Source organism: Saimiri boliviensis, chromosome 16, assembly GCF_048565385.1.
Source record: "Saimiri boliviensis isolate mSaiBol1 chromosome 16, mSaiBol1.pri, whole genome shotgun sequence".
NCBI classification, from domain to species: domain Eukaryota; kingdom Metazoa; phylum Chordata; class Mammalia; order Primates; family Cebidae; genus Saimiri; species Saimiri boliviensis.
In genome coordinates this window covers 88,063,346-88,083,654 of record NC_133464.1, presented here as the reverse complement: position 1 = coordinate 88,083,654, position 20,309 = coordinate 88,063,346, and the positions used below count along the sequence as shown (strand labels likewise).

The 20,309-nt window shown below is 39.2% G+C and overlaps 1 protein-coding gene across 6 annotated transcripts in view; it reads left to right on the top strand.

The window, feature by feature from the left end:
- ZMYM2 (zinc finger MYM-type containing 2) overlaps positions 1-20,309 on the top strand; it is a 127,392-nt gene that overhangs the window by 17,658 nt on the left and 89,425 nt on the right. For 4 of the 6 annotated variants that reach the window (XM_074387944.1, XM_039473201.2, XM_003944258.4 and 1 more), the window contains one exon: positions 18,562-19,418. In XM_074387944.1, coding sequence (XP_074244045.1) covers positions 18,572-19,418 — 847 coding nt within the window. In that variant the 5' untranslated portion in view covers positions 18,562-18,571. The remainder of the gene's footprint in view (positions 1-18,561; positions 19,419-20,309) is intronic. The other 2 variants (XM_010332154.3, XM_039473203.2) reach the window with 1 other exon arrangement.

Sequence of the window (20,309 nt, the reverse complement as noted above, 5' to 3'; positions counted from 1 at the left end):
GGTTGCCCTCTATATAATTGTACCAGTTTACAGAATGGGAATCTTACTCACAGGATATTATTAAGAATTGTTGGGCTTTTGTTAATATAAGAGAGAATTAGTGGCCCTTCAGAATTTAAGTAGTATTTTTGTAGATACATATTTAAGAGTGATGTTTCCTTTTTTTGTGAACTGTGTGTGTGTTTTTTTTTTTTTTTTTTTTTGTCCTTTATTCTATTTGTTTGTTGGTTATCTCATTGATTGTAGGAGCTCTTCATCTTCATTTTATTATGAGTTGCAAAATTTTTTTTATAGCATATCATTGCTTTTGGCATTTTTTTCCCCATATGCTGTCTTTTTTTTTTTCTTTTCTTAAAAAAAAAAAAACCAGTAAAACTAACATAAAATTGACTATTTTCTTTTTTCTTTTTTGATACAGAATCTCGCTCTGTTGCCAGGCCGGAGTGCAGTGGTGCGATCTCAGCTCACTGCAACTTCTGCCTCCCAGATTGAAGTGATTCTCCTGCCTCAGCCTCCCAAGTACCTGGGACTATAGGTGTGTGCCACCGCACCCAGCTAATTTTTGTGTTTTTTTTTTTAAATAGAGACGGGGTTTCATCATGTTGGCCAGGATGGGCTCAATGTCTTGAGCTTGTGAGTCTCCTTCTTCAGCCTCCCAAAGTACTGGGATTACAGTCATGAGCCACCGTGCCCAGCCAAATTGACTATTTTTTTTTTTTTTTTTTTTTTTTTTTTACCATTTTTAAGGGTACATAATTTTGAGGCATTAAACACATTCACAATTTCTTGCAAAAATCAACATCGATTGCCAGAATGTTTTCATCATCCCAAATAGAAACTATATTCATTAACATTCCTCATCTCGCCTCCCTCAAGCCCTTGGTAACTTCTGTTCTACCTTTTGTTTCTATGAATTTGCTTATAATATCAAATTCATGAGGTATCATGAATGGAATCACAATATTTGTCCTTTTGGGTCTGACCTACTTCACTTAGCATGTTTTCAAAGTTCGTCTGTGTTGTAGTATGTATTAGAATTTTATTCATTGTTAAGGCTGTATATATTCCCTTGTATATGTTTACCAACATTTTATTTATCCATCCACTTTTTGTTGGACACATAGGTTGTTTTCACCTTTTGGCCATTGAGAAAATGCTTTTGTGATCATTGTTATACAAGTATCTTTTTTGAGTCATTGCTTTCAGTTATTTTGTGTATATATCTCAGAATGAAATTGATGGGTCATAGGTTAATATCCATATGTGACTTTGGGGAACCATTAAACTGTTTTCCACGGTGTGGTACCATTTTACGTTTTTACCAGCAATATACAAGATTCTAATTTCTGAAGGTCTTTATCAGTACTTAAGTTTTTCTTTTCTTTTTTTTAAAAAAATGTTTTTTTCTCCTTTTGTAAAATTTATGTATGTGTGTAATAACTTAGAGATGGAGTCTTGCTGTGTTACCCAGGCTGGTCTTGAACTTCCGGCCTCAATTTAGTCTTTCACCTTGGCCTTCCAAAGCACTGGGATTATAGGTGTGAGCCACCACTCCTGACCTTTTTTTAGAAAAATGGCAATCCTAATGAGTGTGAAATGGTACTTTATTTTTTCTCTTTTTTATTTTAAATTGTAAAAAAAAAAAAAACATAAAATTTACCATTTTCACCACTTTGAAGTGTACAGCTCAGTATTTTTAAGTATATTCATATGTCACACAGGAGATATCCAGACCTTTTTTATTTTATAGCATCAAAACTTTGCCTGTTAAACAACAGTTTCCCATTATTATCTTCTTGAGCCCCTAGTAAACACCATTTTACTTTCTGTTTATGAATTTGACTACTTTAGATACTTCACATAAGTGGAATCATGCGGTATTTGGCTTTTTGTGACTGGCTGTTTTCATGTAGCATGATGTCTTCATGGTTCTTCTATGTTATAGCATGTGTCAGAATTTTCTTCCTTTTAGAGGCTGAATACTAGTCTATTGTATGTATATGTCTTTTAGGTCTAGGTAGTTTATGGTGTTGTTTAAGCCCCTTCAACTCATTATTGATGTTCTGTTTGGTGGTTCTATCCATTTTTGGAAGGGTAAAATGAAGTCTCCAACTATTATACAGTTCAGTGTCTCTCCCTCCTTTTAATTCTGGTAATTTTTGCTTTAATATATTTTGGGGCTTAGTTGTTAGGTATCTATATGTTTAGAACCTGCTGTTTCTTCTTGCTAGAATGAACCTTTCGTCAGTATGTAATTCTTTTGTCTCATAACCTTTTTTTAAAATTTAAAGTTAATTCTGATATTCGTATAGTAACTCCAGTTCTCATTTGGTTAATATTTGCATGTAATAGGTTTTCTGTCCTTTTACTTAACTATTCTGTATCTTTGTATCTGCAGTGAATCTTCTTCTTTAAATTGAGATGGGATCTCGCTTTGTTGCCCAGGTTGGTCTCTAACTCTTGGGCTCAGGTAATCCTCCCACTTTGGGCTCCCAAAGCATTGGGATTACAGGCATGAGCGTGGTGCCTGGCCCTGAAGTGAATCTTCTGCAGACAGCATATAGGTGGATCGTGTTTTAAAAAATTCCGTCTGCCAGTGTATATCTAAGGTAATTCTTCATAAGGATTTACCTCTGCCATTTTGCTGTTTTCTGCATGTCTTATGTTTTTTCTTTCCATTTCTTCTATTGCTTTTTATGTTAAATTTTTCCTTAGTATATATTGATTTCCTTCTTTTCTATATATTTTGAAAGTTTTTTTTTTTAATGGTTACCTTGGGGATTAAAATAGGCATCTTAAATTTATAATAACATACTGCAAATAATTTTGTTTCAGAAGTATACACTCTACTGCTGTACTTGTATTTGTATTATTACTGTCATAGATTACATCTGTATATGTTGTGTGCTCATTAATATAAATTTAAAATTACTATATATATATATATATATATATATATTTTTTTTTTTTTTAGGATGGAGTTTCGCTCTTGTTACCCAGGCTGGAGTGCAATGGCGCTATCTTGGCTCACCACAACCTCTGCCTCCTGGGTTCAAGCGATTCTCCTGCCTCAGCCTCCTAAATAGCTGGGGTTACAGGCGTGTACCACCATGCCTGGCGAATTTTGTATTTTTAGTAGAGATGGGATTTCTCCATTTTGGTCGGGCTGGTCGTGCCCAGCCTAAATTACTGTTTTGTATCTTTATCTTTTACATTACATTAAAAATTTAATTATAGGCTGGGTGTGGTGGCTCATGCCTGTAATCCCAGCACTTTGGGAGGCCAAGGTGGGTAGATAATGAGGTCAAGAGATGGAGACTATTTTTACCAACATGGTGAAACCCCAGCTCTGTTAAAATACAAAAAATTAGCTGGTCGTGGTGGCGTGTGCCTACAGTCCCAGCTACTCAGGAGGCTGAGGTAGGGGAATCTCTTGAAACCCGGGACGTGGAGGTTGCAATGAGCCGAGATCACACCACTGCATTCCAGCCACAGCAAGACTCCATCTCAAAAAAAAAAAAAAAATTTAATTATAAACCTAAAGTACATTACTGTTGGCTTTTCTGTTATCTCTTTAGTTACCTTTACTTTTCACTTGTATTCTTTATTTCTTCTTTGAGTTGCTGTTCAGTGTTTTATCATTTTTGCTTGAAGAACTCTCTAGCATTTCATGTTGAGTAGGTCTGCAGGAAATGAATGTCTTTCTGCTTTTGCTTATCTGGAAATATCTTAATTTCTCCTTATTTTTGGCGGGATTTTTTGCTGCATATAGAATCCTTGGCTGACAGATTTTTTTTCTCCCTTTTCTGTGCATTTTAAATATGTCATCCCACTGGCTTATGGAAAAGACATGGTTTCTGATGAAAAATATGCTGATAATCTAAATAATCTAATGAAGATCCCTTGAACCAGATGAGTCTTTTCTCTCTTGCTGCTTTCAAAATTGCTGCTCTCTAGACGATGAGTCTAGACCTGGGTATCTTTGAGTTTATCCTGCTTTTGGAGTTCGTTGAGCTTCTTGGATATGTATATTTATCATCATCATATTTGGGCAGTTTTCAGCCATTGTTTCTTCAAATGTTTTGTTAACTTTGGAAATCTGATTCTCCCAGTCTTTTTAGATTAAAGATTTTTTACTTATTGAGAGATAGAGCCGTTCATGTGCCTTTTTCTGAACTTTTTTTTTTTTTTTTTTCCCCCGCAGTGTATGTTTCTTGTTTGCAGGCACTGGCATTTCTGTTCTATTATCTTTGTGGTAAAGTAGTGACCTCACAAAGATTTCCTTAAATGTCTGCACAGAAAAGAAAAAGGATCATGTTCTCAGTAAATCTGATAGACGCTGCAGGGAAAGCTGCTCCTGCCCAGGAGGCTGAAACTAAGGTGTTGGCGCCAGACCAGCCCAAACACATAATTCCAAGTTTTGATAAAAGTTAATCACTGCCAGTCCTGTGTCCAGCCAGCTGTTCCAGAAACATAGTGTGCTATTCTCACAGCTGAGGTGGGGTAAGGAATGAGGGATAGTGACTGGTTTGTAGTATTCACTTATGAATGATCACCAGTCTCTCCTCTATCGCTCTGGTAATTGCTTTAGTGTACAGTCAAGTTCTAGAGATCCAAAGTAGCTGGTTCCAATCATTTTTTGCCACTCAGTGGTTGCTTGGGTAGAAGTACCCATATCTAGAACTTCCCACCACCATTTTGCCTCATTTCACCTAAAGTCTCTGTCTTCATCTGTATTTTTTCTTTTTAAAAAATTTTGTTATTATATCTTTCTTTCTTTTTTTTTGAGATAGAGTCTTGTTCTGTCACCAGGTGCCACGCTGGAGTGCAGTGGCTCGATCTCGGCTCACTGCAACCTCTCTGCCTCCCGGGTTCGAGCAGTTCTCTTGCCTCAGCCTCCTGAGTAGCTGGGACTACAGGCGTGCGCCACCATGCCCAGCTAATTTTTGTCTTTTTTTTAGTAGAAACGGGGTTTTACCATGTTGGCCAGAATGGTATCCATCTCTTGACCTCGTGAGCTGCCTGCCTTGGCCTCCCAAATATATCTGTTTTTTTAATGTCATATTTACAAGGATCTTATAACTTTAAAATTATAAAAATAAAATATCAGTATTCTTATAATTTACTTTTACATTAAAATTTTTATTAAATAATTATATATATATATTTTAAGACTGAGTCTTGCTCTGTGGCCAGGCTGGATTGCAGTGGCATGGTCTCTGCTCACTGCATCCTCCGCCTCCAGATTTAAGTGATTCTCTTGCCTCAGCCTCCTGAGTAGCCAGAACTACAGGCGCATGCCATCTTGCTGCCTAATATTTTGTATTTTTCGTAGAGGCGGGGTTTTACCATGTTAGCCAAGATGATCTAGATCTTCTGACCTTGTGATCCACCCACCTTGGCCTTCCAAAGTGCTGGGATTAGAGGCATGAGCCACTGTACCTGGCCAATAATTTTTAAATTTAATACTTTTTAAAAGACTTAATTAAAAAAAAAAGTCTTAAATTTAAGAATTTAAATTTAAATTTATCTTACATAAACGTTGATGTATGATAAGGGGTAGGTGGCTCCCCAAATTATTTTTATATTGGAATTTCTTTTGGTGTGAGACAGGACTTCAAAGTAATATTTCTCAGTTGCTTCCCAGTGGTTTTAGACTGCTTTACTGAAAAATCTATATCTTCTATTAAAATTTCATTGAATACTAAATTTCTTTTTTTTTTTTTTTTTGAGACGGAGTTTCGCTCTTGTTACCCAGGCTGGAGTGCAATGGCGCGATCTCGGCTCACTGCAACCTCCGCCTCCTGGGTTCAGGCAATTCTCCTGCCTCAGCCTCCTGAGTAGCTGGGATTACAGGCACGTGCCACCATGCCCAGCTAATTTTTTGTATTTTTAGTAGAGACGGGGTTTCACCATGTTGACCAGGTTGGTCTCGATCTCTCGACCTCGTGATCCACCCACCTCGGCCTCCCAAAGTGCTGGGATTACAGGCTTGAGCCACCGCGCCCGGCCTAAATTTCTTGATATATTGGGTCTTTCATACTCTTTAGTCTGTCTGCTCTGTCTGTTCTTATTCTGTACCTCACTGTTTTATTTATTGTAGTTTCATAATATGCTAGTTTCTTCTCTTACTCATCTCTTTCTATAATTTTCCTGTTCTTGGCCGGGTGCAGTGGCTCACGCTTGTAATCCCAGCACTTTGGGAGGCCAAGTGGGGCAGATCACTTGAGGTCAGGAGTTGGAGACCACCCTGCCCAACATGGTGAAACCTCGTCTCTAGTAAAAATATAAAAAGTTACCTGGGTGTGGTGACAGACTCCTGTAATCTTAGCGACTTGGGAGGCTGAGGCATAAGAATCACTTGAACATGGGAGGTGAAGGTTGCAGTGAGCTGAGATTGCACCACTGCCTGGGAAGTAGAGCAAAATTCACTCTCAAAGAAAAAAAAAAGAAAATAATTTTCTGTTTTTGCTTGTGTTTTTTTCCATATAAATTTGAGAATCAGCTTATCTAATTAAAAATTCTGTTAGTATTTTTATTGGGATCAAAGTAAGTTTACAGATAATTTAGAAAAATTGATATCTTTATGTTATTGAATCTTGATTTGGAATTAGGTTTGTTTTTGTTGGTATTAATATTGTGATGAACTCATAAATTTAAGCATATTTGAGGCCAGGCATAGTGGCTCATGCCTGTAATCCCAGTACTTTGAGAGGCTGAGGCAGAAAGATTGCTTTAGGGCCAGGAGTTCAGGACTAGCCTGAGCAACATAAGGAGACCTTGTCTCTACAAGAAATAAAACAATTAGCTAGGCGTGGTGGCACATGTCTGTAGCCCTAGCTTCTCAGAAGGCTGAAGTGGGAAAATCACTTAAGCACTTAAGTCCAGAAGTTCAAGGCTGCAGTGAGCTATGATCATGCCATTGCACTCCAGCCTGGGTTGCCAGTGAGACCCTGCCTCTAAAAAACAAACCAAAAAACCCCCCTTCAAAATCACATATTTGATGTGTTTTAATTAATTGCAGTGATTTTTATTCATGTTCAAATTGTTCTGTCTTTGGCCAGTTGGAGCCTATTCATGTTGGCTCTGGAGTCCTTTCAACTCTCCCATTAGTCTACAGTAGCTTTCTTGCTATCTACTATAAGCAGGTGTTCTAGGCTAATGTTATATATTTCCTGCCCCTGACCTGCAATATAGCATTTCTCCAAGGAACCCTGGTTTCAGTAGGTGGGAAATGGTATTTTCATCTATTGGATTTTAAGTTTCTGCACTCATATTTTTAACACGAAAGACTACCTTTTTCCTCCTGTAAATAAGATTTTTTTCCCTGGCATTATGTTCATATTTTGTGGGTATCTTTTCTTATCTCTCTGAGTATATTAATTATTTTCTTAAAAGATTCCCCCTCTTATAGTTACCAGTTCTACCAAGTTGAGTTTTTCATTCTGTTTGTTTTCATCATGAAGGTATTTTTCATATCTTTACTTAACAGTTAAGTAGTCCTTGGTTGTCTGTTCATGGTTAAGAATGCATATCTAAAAGCTGTTTGGACACTCTGAGCCATTGGGGATCACAGTACACTGTTGATGTCACACTTCATTAAGGGATGATCTGGGTGAGTGAGTGTTGAGAAATCTCCATTCTTGGATATCTTTTTATGAAATCATGTTTCCAGAAAGAGCCTTCCAATTTCCCGAATGGTGAGGTGTGTGGCTTGCAGTTTTAGGTGGAGATTAGGTCTCAACACCAGTACTAAGTATGTATCAGTTTATTTTATATCTCAGATTCAACTGAAAGAAGGGGCTTGCCTCTGAACTGTACCTGGTATCTTCCTGTCCAAAGTCAATCTTGTACTTCCTCCTCAGATTAAACTTTTGGATTTATTTGGATGGGAAAGGAATGGTTTCTAATTGCTTTTCAACTAGTTTTCACTGAGTTGTCTGTTAGCTGTCTTTTTTTTTTTTGAGACAGAGCCTTGCTCTTTCACCCAGGTTGAAGTGCAGTGGCTTGTTACTGGCTCACTGCCACATCTGCCTCCCAGGCTCAAGTGATTCTCCTGCCTCAGCCTCCTCTGAGTAGCAGGGATGACAGGCATGCGCCACCATGCCCGGCTAATTGTTGTATTTTTAGTAGAGATGGGGTTTCACCATGTTGGCCAGGCTGGTCTCAAACTCCTGATCTAAAGTGATCCTCCCACCTTGGCGTCCCAAACATTAGCTGTCCTAAGTACACCATCCCCTTTGCAGAAGAGATGTTGCTATTAGGTTGGTGCAAAAGTAATTGCGATTTTTGCCGTTACTTTCAGTGGTTCCTGAACCTGTTTGGTATTCTATTTTGAACTGTCGCCTCATTCCTCTGAAAATTATTACGTTGATGAAGATACTTCCTACCTTGAGAAGTGAATGTTAACTACAGTTTCATTTGTAATTTCTTCATTTTTAAACTTTGCTTCCTGTGGGCTCAGTGCTTACCTTTTTCAGGCCTGCTAAGTCAGTCACAACTAATCCATGCTTCCCTGCTCTCCCTCTTCCAAAATTTTAGTGCACTTGAATTTTCTCCTATCTCTTTTTCCTTGTAGGTTTGTTCTTTAAAAAAAAAATCCCCTTATTGTAGGTTTACTTGACTTTTGGATAGGAGCAAAATGTTATGGCCATCCAGTTAGTTGACTGATTTCTGCATATTACTTTGTTATTTAGATGAAATTATTTTTCTATATAAACTCATTGTCTGTAATAGTTTTTCAGGGAAATCTTTTGGGTCTTTGGGATAAAGAATTTATAATTTATATATGATATTTTCCCCTTTCACCTTTTTATATCTCTTCATATATTTTTTGTATAATTGCATTGACTGTTACTTCTAGAACATTGCTATATAGTAGTAGTAAAAGGATGTTCTTATCTTCTTCTTGACTTTAATGATAATGCTTTTAATAAATCTTATTTTATTAGGAAGCTTTCTTTTTTTTCTTTTTTGAGATAGAGTTTCGCTCTGTTGTCCAGGCTGGTGTGCAGTGGCACAATCTTGGCTCTGCAGCCTCAACCTCCTGGGTAAGTGGTCCTCATGCCTCAGTCCCTTAGGTAGCTGGGACCACAGACGTGCATCACTGTCCATCTAATTTTCCTATTTTTTGTGGAGACGGGGTTTCTCCGTGTTGCTCAGGCTGATCTCCAACTCCAGGGCTCAAGAAGTCTGCCCGCCATGGCCTCCTAAAGTGCTGGGATTATAGGCGTGAGCCACTGTGTCCAGCCAGGAATTTTTATTTTTATTTTATTATTTTTATTTTTATTTTTTTATTTTTATTTTTTTATTTTATTTTTATTTTTATTTTTATTTTTTTTTGAGACGGAGTTTCGCTCTTGTTACCCAGGCTGGAGTGCAATGGCGCGATCTCGGCTCACCGCAACCTCCGCCTCCTGGGTTCAGGCAATTCTCCTGCCTCAGCCTCCTGAGTAGCTGGGATTACAGAGGAATTTTTATTCTTAACATTTTAAATCTGTCATATTAACTCAGAATTATTATAAGTGCCATGAATACATACTGACTTACAATACTCTTTGCTGTAAAACAGAATTCACCTTAGCTTTCTTTGTAGTTCTTTAACAATACTTAGAAAGCATTTAGATAGACTTGTAAGGAAGAAGATGATCAGTATTTTTGTTGAAGTACTTTGAAGTGCTTTCTTTGTGATTTTATTTTTTGAAGGTTCATCAGCCTTTATCAGCAAGTACTAATATTTTCTTGATACAAATATATTTTAACTATCACCTTTTCATTGTTTTTCATAACATCAGCTGTTGTGTTAATTCTCACTGAATCAAAATAAAGACCAAATAAAACTAAAAGCATTTATGATTTATAATGTGGAGTATCACAAGGCAGCTTAAAAATTAATTGGGGCCGGGTGCGGTGGCTCAAGCCTGTAATCCCAGCACTTTGGGAGGCCGAGGCGGGTGGATCACGAGGTCAAGAGATCGAGACCATCCTGGTCAACATGGTGAAACCCCGTCTCTACTAAAAATCCAAAACATTAGCTGGGCATGGTGGCACGTGCCTGTAATCCCAGCTACTCAGGAGGCTGAGGCAGGAGAATTGCCTGAACCCAGGAGGCAGAGGTTGTGGTGAGCCGAGATCGTGCCATTGCACTCCAGCCTGGGTAACAAGAGCAAAACTGCGTCTCAAAAAAAAAAAAAAAAAAAAAAAAATTAATTGGAAACTTACTGAAATTCTGAGGTACAAACATCAGTTGTCTGGTAATTATTTAGGAGTTAGGTAAGTATTTAGAAGTGTGCGAAGTAGTTTTCACATTCTGTTAAATCTTTGAATTAGAAGAAAAGCCATGTGAATCATTTTTATACCATGTACTATGGTAAAATGGAAACTCAGAAAAGTTATTTGTTCAGTATTAAACAGCTAGTTAGAATTGACTGGAGGTAGAAGAGTGGCGGCTACATGGAGTAGATTTTACTTGGATAGTGGAGAAGTGGTCAACTTCTAATTAGATTGTCTTTCTTTAAAGAACTAAGTAGGTGTTTTGTGGTTGAAACATTTCGATGATATGTAGAAGTGACCAATATTTTTACAGTCTGATTTGAAAATAGCTGTTATGGTTGAATGGTTACTCTGTTTTTAGAAGTAGATTGCTGCAGGGATCTAACTGTGGTAAAGAAAGTCCTATTTTGGTCGGGCGTGGTGGCTCATACCTGTAATCCCAGCACTTTGGGAGGCTAAGGCAGGTGGATCACGAGGTCAGGAGTTCGAAACCAGCCTGACCAATATAGTGAAACTCTGGCTCTACTAAAAAATATAAAAATTAGGCGCGCACCTGTGGTCCCACCTATTCGTGTGGCAGAGGCAGGAGAATCGCTGGAATCTGGGGGGCAGAGGTTGCAGTGAGCCGAGATCATGCCACTGCACTCCATTCTGGGCGACAGAGCGAGACTCCCATCTCAAAAACGAACAACAACAAAAGAAAGTCTCATTATATGCTACACTATTTTCTTCTACGGAGACTGAATTGACACATAGCAGCCACCAGAGGGAACTGTGAAATCAGTTCTAGCCTTTCTGCCCCAGAAGTGGTTTTCTTCTTTTTCAAGTATGCCAAAACAAAGGAGCCAAAGAACATACATATTTAAAGCCTATGCCTTTTATAACATCTGTAGATTTGGGCTGAGCTGTTACCTCATTTCTCAGAAAATTATTATGTTGATCAGCACCTTATGACAAGTGAATGTTAGCTACAAGTTTAGCTTCATTGTTTTGTTAAGACAGGGTTTCACTCCGTTACCCAGGCTGGGGTGTAGTGGCATGATCTGTGCTCACAGCAACCTTTGCCTCCCTGGCTCAAGTGATCCTCCCACCTGAGCCCCCTAAGTAGCTGGGACTACGGAAGTGTACCTCCATGCCAAGCTAATTTTTGTATTTTTTGTAGAGTCAGGATTTCACCCTGTTATCAGGGTTGGTTTCTTAACTCCTGGATGCAAGTGATCTGCCTGCTTCTGCCTCCTAAAGTACTGGGATTACAGGTGTGAGCTACCATGCCCGGCCCCATTTGTTGTTTTTTAAATCTCATTGTCGCTTAGTACTTTGGACTTGCTATTCCTTTTGAAGCTTGTGTATTTTGAATATTGATTTGGTTATTTTATTGAATGGTTGTGTTTTTTAAAAAATAAGAGTTGTGGCTGGGCGCAGTGGTTTATGCCTGTAATCCCAGCACTTTGGGAGGCTGAGGTGGGCAGATCATGAGGTCAGGAGTTCAAGACGAGCCTGGCCAATGAAGTGAAACCCTGTCTCTACTAAAAATACAAAAAGTTAGCTGGATGTTGTGGCATGCATCTGTAATCCCAGCTATTCGGGATGCTGAGGCAGGAAGATTGCTTGAACCTGGGAAGCAGAGGTTGCAGTGAGCTGAGATAGTGCCACTGCACTCCAGCCTAGGCGACAGTGCAAGACTCTGTCTCAAGAAGAGAAAAAAAGCCACATTATTTATTTACATTATTTTGCTTAATAGCTGTGAATATTTAAATCCTGACCCCTACCATTTTATTGCTGTGGTTTTGGGCAGTGTACTTAACTGTTGAGGATTTAAAAAAATCTGTACTATTGAGATTATTATGATTTTACTTCAAGGGGTTGCTATAGTGTTTGATGTGAATATTTGGCTCATAATAAGCATTAAAGGATTATTAGCTATCACTGAATGACAATACTTACATTAAAAAATTTTTAATTGAGTTATGATAATTTTGAATGAAAATGTTATTCAGTATACATCAATTTTTAAAACTTTCTGTAATGGAAATGTTAGAAAAATTTTTTTTTCAAGTTTACTTAAAAGTAAAGGGCTGGGCGCAGTGGCACACACCTGTAATCCCAGCACTTTGGGAGGCCGAGGTGGGCAGATCACCTGAGGTTGGGAGTTCGAGACCAGCCTGACCAGCATGGAGAAACCCCATCTCTACTAAAGATACAAAATTAGCTGGGCATGGTGGCGCGTGCCTGTAATCCCAGCTACTCGGGAGGCTGAGGCAGGAGAATCGCTTGAACCCAGGAGGCAGAGGTTGCAGTGAGCTGAGATCGATCACATCATTGAGCCTGGGCAACAAGAGCAAAACTCTGTCTCCAAAAGAAAAAAACCAAAAAGTAACTAAAGGACATATCTGAAACTTTCTCCTTAGTATATCTTATTTTTGCTGTAAGGAATCTTTCCTTATTAAGGAACTGTCTTACGGATGTTTATATTTTAATTTTTAAATTAATGTCTTAGGATATGGAGTAGTAATTTGTAGGTCTTTGGGTAAAGCAAATAATCACCTTTCTTTTTTTGTTGGTTTTTGTTTTTTCTGAGATGGCAGTCTTCCTATGTTGCCCATGCCGGACTCCAGGGCTCAAGTGATTCCATGGCCTGTACAGCTGGGACTATAATGTTGTGCTGGGTTAGGCTTTTAAAAAGAATTATCCATTTCTTCCTTCCTTTTCTTTTCCCTTTCCCTTTTCCTTTCTTCTTTTATTTTTTTATTTTTATTTTTTTGTGGACAGAATCTGGCTCTGTTGCCCAGGCTGGAGTGCAGTGGTGCGATCTTGGCTCACTGCAGCTTCCAACTCCTGGGCTCAAGGGATCCTCCTGTCTGAGACTCCAGTTGGGACCACAGGCACATGCCACACGTCAGGCTATTTTTTTTTTGCAGAGACAGGGTTTTGCCATGTTGCCCTGGCTTGTTCTTGAACTTCCCAGCTCAAGCAACCTGCCTGCCTTGACCTCCTGAGTAGCTGGCATTACAGGCACACAGCATCATTCCTGGCTAATTTTTTTTTTTTTTCTGTCGCCCAGGCTGGAGTGCAGTGGTGCAATCTGGGTTCACTGCAACCTCCGCCTCCCAGGTTCAAGTAGTTCTTGCGCCTCAGCCTCCCCAGTAGCTGGGACTACAGGCATGTGCTACCACGCCTAGCTAATTTTTTGTATACATATATATGTTTTTATAAGAGACAGGGTTTCGCCATGTTGGCCAGGCTGGTCTCGAACTCCTGAGCTCAGACAATCCACCTCCCTCAGCCTCCCAAAGTGGTAGGATTACATGCGTGAGCCACCGTGCCTAGACCAATTTTTATATTTTAGTGGAGTTGAGGTTTTGTTATGTTGCCCAGGCTGGTCTTGAGCTCTAGAGCTCAAGCAATCCTCCTGCCCCAGTCTCCCAAAGTGTTGGGATTACAGGCATGAGCCACAGCGCCTGGCCCATTTTCTTTAAAGCAGTTATAAATGTATCTTTTGCCATTTTCCAGTCTCAGCGTGTCTTTTACCTGACAACAGATAGACATGCAGCTCTTGCTCTGAGAGGAATGGAGACTGGTTTTGAAATTGAGCTCTGTGCATAGTGTTTGAATTCTGTGCTGTCTTGGGACCTTGGGCAATTTTAATTAATGTGTGAGCTGCTATTTTATTATAGAAAAAAATTGTTCTTTTTTTTTTTTTTTTTTTTTGAAACGGAGTTTCGCTCTTGTTACCCAGGCTGGAATGCAATGGCGTGATCTCGGCTCAGCGCAACCTCCACCTCCTGGGCTCAGGCAATTCTCCTGCCTCAGCCTCCTGAGTAGCTGGGATTACAGGCACGCGCCACCACGCCCAGCTAGTTTTTTGTATTTTTAGTAGAGACAGGGTTTCACCATGTTGACCAGGATGGTCTTGATCTCTCAACCTGGTGATCCACCCACCTCGGCCTCCCAAATTGCTGGGATTACAGGCTTGAGCCACCACGCCTGGCCTGAAAATTCTGTTTTTTAGCTCAAAGGGGTTATTGTCAAAGTTACGTGAGACCTTGGTATTCTGTAAACTATTGCATGTTATTGAAAACACTTCATTTTTCTTTCTTGTTGAGTGGGGGAAAGTACCCTCCTGACAGTAGAACTTGGTTTAATGAGGACCCTTAGTGGTCAGAGAATAATACAGTATATATAAACTAAAGAACTAGATTACGTACTTTGATAATTAAATAATGCCATTACTTAAAAGTAATTTTGATAGTTAAAGTGAACATAACTGGTTTTGGCTTCGTTTTCTGTTCCTTTCTTTTCTTTTTTTTTTTTTGAGACAGAGTGTCTGTCTCTCTCTCTCTCTCTCTTTTTTTTTTTTTTTGAGACAGTCTCACTCTGTCACCCAGGCTGGAGTTCAGTGGTACAATCTCAGCTCCCTGCAACCTCCACCTCCTGGGTTTAAGTGATTTTCATACCTCAACCTTTTGAGTAGCTGGAATTACAGGTGTGTGCTGCCATGCCCAGCTAATTTTTGTATTTTTCTTAGAGATGGGGTTTTGCCATGTTTGCCAGGCTGGTCTCTAACTCCTGACCTCAAGTGATTTCGTCTGCCTCAGCCTCTGCCTGACTGCATGAAATGTTTTGATACATACATGCAATGTGTGATAATCACATCATGGAGAATAGAGTATCCCTTCAAGTATTTGTGTTACAAATAATCCATTTATACTCTTAGTTATTTTAAAATGTACAATCAAAGTATTATTGATTATAGTCACCCTGTTATGCTATCAAATAGTAGGTTTTATTCTGTTTTCTTTTTGTGTGTGTGTGTGTGCCCATTAACCCCCCAACTTGCCACTACCCTTCCCAGCCTTTGCTAAGCGTTTTTCTACTCTTTCTCCATGAGTGTTCTGTAACTTCTTAAAGTCATTAGTATACCTTGTAGATTTTTTTTTTTGTCAGTAAGAGATCTACCTTTTAAAATATCCTAATCTGTTCACTTTTTCTTATCTCCCGTCACCACCCTTTTATCAGCTACTGTTATCTGTCACTTGGACCATTTCAGTGGCCATCTAATTTGTTTCTTTGTTTCCAGTTTTTCGCTCTTATTCTCACATAACAGCCACAGCGATATGTTTAAAACCTTAAGATTATGTTCCCTCTTTGCTGAAAACATGGCAGTGTTTCCTGTTCCAGTAAAATCCAAACTTTCACTTTTAGAATTAATACTTTCTAAGGGCAGGGCTGTTTACCTGTTTTGATTACTGATTTTTCCCACATGCCTAGAAAGTATCTTGTGTGTACTAGGTGCTCTGTAAATCTGTGAAGTGTAATTAATGAATTAGCTTGTTGGCCTTGATGTGTTATTCTGTGCCTGTTTATCTCATTTTATTCTCCTCTTTGCTTCCTACTCTGATCTGCCACATTGGCTTTATTCTGCTGCTTGGATTCGCCAACTTCATTCCCCCTAGGCTTTGCAGAAGCTGTTTACTTTGCTTGGAATATCTTTTCCCCAGTTTTCTCACAGCTGTATCTTTCTTGTCTGTTCATATTTCAGTGTAAATGTTACTTGCTTAAAGAGACGTTCTCTGATCACCAAACTGGTTATCTCTTCACTCTCCATTATTCTGTTTAAAAAATTTTTTAATTTACTTTAAATCATGTGGTTCAAAATTAAGAAAATGCTACAAAACGTATAGTGAAAAATGCCTCTACCACTGTCATCTGTAAATCAAAGCAATACGTATTAGTTTATTTTTTGTTCTTTCAGAGGCTTTTTTAAGTAAGTGTTTTGAAATTAGTCTTTAAGAACTACATAGCCAGTATCTCCTCATTTTTTCGAATAATACACTCTATGAAAATTAGACCAAACCACTGTATATAAGCCACTTGGACTTCCTAGTCATCCTATCTGCCGATTAATCTATAATCTAACCCTTCAGTTTTACCCCTTCTAGTTAGTTCCCCTTGCACTTTGCCTCCAGTGATTCTTGTTCAGAAAGAGTGATATTACCACCCATGCCCATGATCTGTCTCATTTCCATTTGCTCAAGAACTTTGTTCTAGAAATTTTCTTTCTCTCTCTGTATGTGTTTTCTTTTGAGACAGGGTTTGCTCTGTTGCCGAGGCTGGAATACAGTGGCGCAATCGTAGCTCACTGCAACCTTGAACTCCTGGTCTTAAGTGATTCTCCTGCCTCAACCTCTTAAGTAGCCAGGACTACAGATGTATGCCACCATGACTGGCTGATTTTTAAATTTTAGTATTTAGTAGGTTTGAGGTCTTGTTATGTTGCTCAGGCTGGTATCAAACTCCTGCTGGGCTCAAGCAGTCCTCCCATCTCAGCCTCCTAAAATGCTAGGATTACAGGTATGAGCCATTACTGGCCTGAAGTTATCTTCTTAACTCTGCTGTTTTCTTTGGCTTCAGCACAGCCTGGCATATAGTAGGTGCTTAGAAAATATTAGTTAACTATAGCAGAATGATAAGTTTTGAACTCTTGAGTTTTAGAAACTTGGGTATTCAACCTAGCTGTGTGACTTGGGCAAAAGACAATTTCTTTTCTTTCTTTTCTTTTTTTTTTTTTTTTCTTTCTTTCTTTTTTTTTTTTTTTTTTTTGAAATAGGGATTCACTCTGTAACCCAGGCTAGAGTTCAGTGGTGCAGTCATGGCTCGCTTCAGCCTCAAACTCCCAGGCTCAAATGATTCTCCTCCTCAGCTTCCTAAGTAGCTGGGACTACAGGCACCTGCCACCATGCCTGGCTATTTTTTATATTTTTTTTGTAGAAATGGAGTTTCATCATGTTGCCCATTCTGGTTTCAAACTCCTGGGTGTAAGTGATCTGCCTGCCTCAGTCTCCCAATGGTCACATTGCCTTCTCTTTTACCTGCAATCTCCCTCTGCATGTCTAAGAGTACTTGTGAGTGCATTTGTTACCCACCCAGGTAATCCCATATAATCTTGCTTTAAAATCCTTAAGGTTAAAAAAAAAAAAGTCCTTAAGGTTAATCATATCTGCAAAGTCCCTTCTTCCATGTAAGGTAACATTTATCGGTTCCAGGAATGGGGACCTGATATCTTTGCCGGCCATTATTCAGCTTATTCAGCCTGCTACTGGTATATAAAGTACACAGTTGGTGCCTGGCAAAAAAAAAAAAAAAAAGAATTTACGCTTTCTGGATAGGGTCAAGAAAGATTAAAATTTTCGGAAAGATTTAATTGTACAATTAATGGGAACCACAGAATATGAGAAAAATGGGTCAAAAAAAGATGAGCTGGCCGGGCACAATGGCCCATGTCTGTAATCCCAGCATTTTGGGAGGCTGAGATCAGAGGATCTTTGAGCCCAGGGGTTTTGAGACCAGCCTGGGCAACACAGTGAGACGTCGTCTCTACCAAAAAAAAAAAAAAAAATTAGCCAGGTGTGGTGACGATGGCCTGTAGTCCCAGCTACTTGGAGGTGGGAGGATCACCTTAATCTGGGAGGTGGAGACTGTAGTGAGCCATGATCACACCACTGCACTCCAGCCTGGGTGACAGCCTAAGACCCTGTTTCTCCTACCCCCGCAAAAAAGGTGAGGTAAGGGAAATTAAGGATTACAGAATGTGACTTTATATGATACAGTGAATACATGGGATAAGTGATTATTAAAGTGATTATTTTTTGTCAGATTCTGAATTTTTTTTTCCTGTTCAGATGTATGGGAGGATTTATCCATATTTTTAATGTTTATGGAGTAAATAGTGGCGTGAATAGTGTACCCTGGAAAGGAGGTGATGGTGGTGGTGGGAGGAATATATTGCATATGGTTACTGAAAATTGGATAATTGCCTTCCTTGTTATCCTGCAGAAGTTAACATGTAAGCTATATGAAATGATTAATGAATGAGATCACAGAGTGGATATCACATATTTTTTTTTTGAGACGGAGTTTCACTCTTGTTACCCAGGCTGGAGTGCAATGGCGCGATCTCGGCTCACCACAACCTCCGCCTCCTGGGTTCAGGCAATTCTCCTGCCTCAGCCTCCTGAGTAGCTGGGATTACAGGCACGCGCCACCATGCCCAGCTAATGTTTTTTTGTATTTTTAGTAGAGACGGGGTTTCACCATGTCGACCAGGATGGTCTCGATCTCTTGACCTCGTGATCCACCCGCCTTGGCCTCCCAAATCACATATTTTGAATGTTAGACAAGAATCACTTCATTTAGAATAAAAATAAAGTACCCTTTAAATTAGTGGTTTCAGTTAGAGTAACATAAAAAGTTATACTGATAATTTAGTTCTTTTTTCTATCTTCCTAACAGGTTCTTTGGCATGGACACAAGTTCAGTGGGAGGATTAGAATTGACTGATCAGACTCCTGTTTTATTAGGGAGTACGGCCATGGCAACTAGTCTCACGAATGTAGGAAACTCGTTTAGTGGTCCACCTAATCCTTTAGTGTCTAGATCTAATAAGTTTCAGAACTCATCAGTGGAAGATGATGATGATGTTGTTTTTATCGAACCTGTACAACCTCCCCCACCTTCTGTACCAGTGGTACCTGATCAAAGAACCATAACTTTTACATCATCAAAAAATGAAGAACTACAAGGAAATGATTCTAAAATTACTCCTTCCTCAAAAGAGTTGGCATCTCAGAAGGGAAGTGTAAGTGAGACAATTGTAATTGATGATGAAGAGGACATGGAAACAAATCAAGGGCAAGAGAAGAATTCGTCCAATTTTATTGAACGAAGACCTTCTGAGACTAAAAACAGAACCAATGATGTGGATTTCTCCACTTCCAGTTTTTCAAGAAGTAAGGTAAATGCAGGAATGGGTAATAGTGGTATCACCACAGAACCAGACTCTGAAATTCAGATTGCTAATGTTACAACTTTAGAAACAGGTGTAAGCTCTGTGAATGATGGCCAATTAGAAAATACTGACGGGAGAGATATGAACTTAATGATTACGCATGTAACATCACTGCAGAATACCAACTTGGGAGATGTCTCTAACGGACTGCAGTCAAGTAATTTTGGTGTTAATATACAAACATACACCCCATCTTTAACTTCACAGACCAAGACTGGAGTAGGACCTTTTAATCCTGGTAGAATGAATGTGGCAGGAGACGTATTTCAGAATGGAGAATCTGCAACTCATCATAATCCTGGTAAGCAGTAAGAAATATGCTACCTCATGTAAATGAATTAAGCTTTTGGCCTCTGCTTCTTTCATTGTGGTTGCTGGTATTGCCTTGTTTAGTTTCATCATGTGAAATATGTTAATTATATTGACTTCTGTCTTAAGTTTGGAATTTTTTTTTTTTTTTTTTTTGAGACGGAGTTTTGCTCCTGTTACCCAGGCTGGAGTGCAATGGCGCGATCTCGGCTCACCGCAACCTCCGCCCCCTGGGTTCAGGCAATTCTCCTGCCTCAGCCTCCTGAGTAGCTGGGATTACAGGCACGTGCCACCATGCCCAGCTAATTTTTTGTATTTTTAGTAGAGACGGGATTTCACTATGTTGACCAGGATGGTCTCGATCTCTTGACCTCGTGATCCACCCGCCTCGGCCTCCCAAAGTGCTGGGATTACAGGCTTGAGCCACCGCGCCCGGCCAAGTTTGGAATTTTAATAAGAATTGTAAAACCATGTATAGTATTTTTCTTTGGAGTACTAGAAAGTTAATTACAAAGTAATTTTATATCTAAAGGGTTTAAGAAAAAAATATTCTTTACATTCATCACCAAAGTCTTATAATTTGGCTGGGCACAGTGGCTGACCCCTGTAATCCCGACACTTTGGGAGGCCGATGCGGGTGGAGCCCAGGAGTTCGAGACCAGCCTAGGCAACATAGCGAGACCCACCCCCGACCCCATCTCTAAATTTCAAAAGCAAAAGAAACAAAGTGTGATAATTTAGTATCTTGTTTGTCATGTATTACTTTTTGGTAGTAGATTTTTGCTAGTGTTTTAATATAGAGAGAACAAAAAGATTAATATAATAGCACACTTGAAGAACAGAATATGGTACAGAAGTTGCATTTAGATTTTTGTTTTAAAAC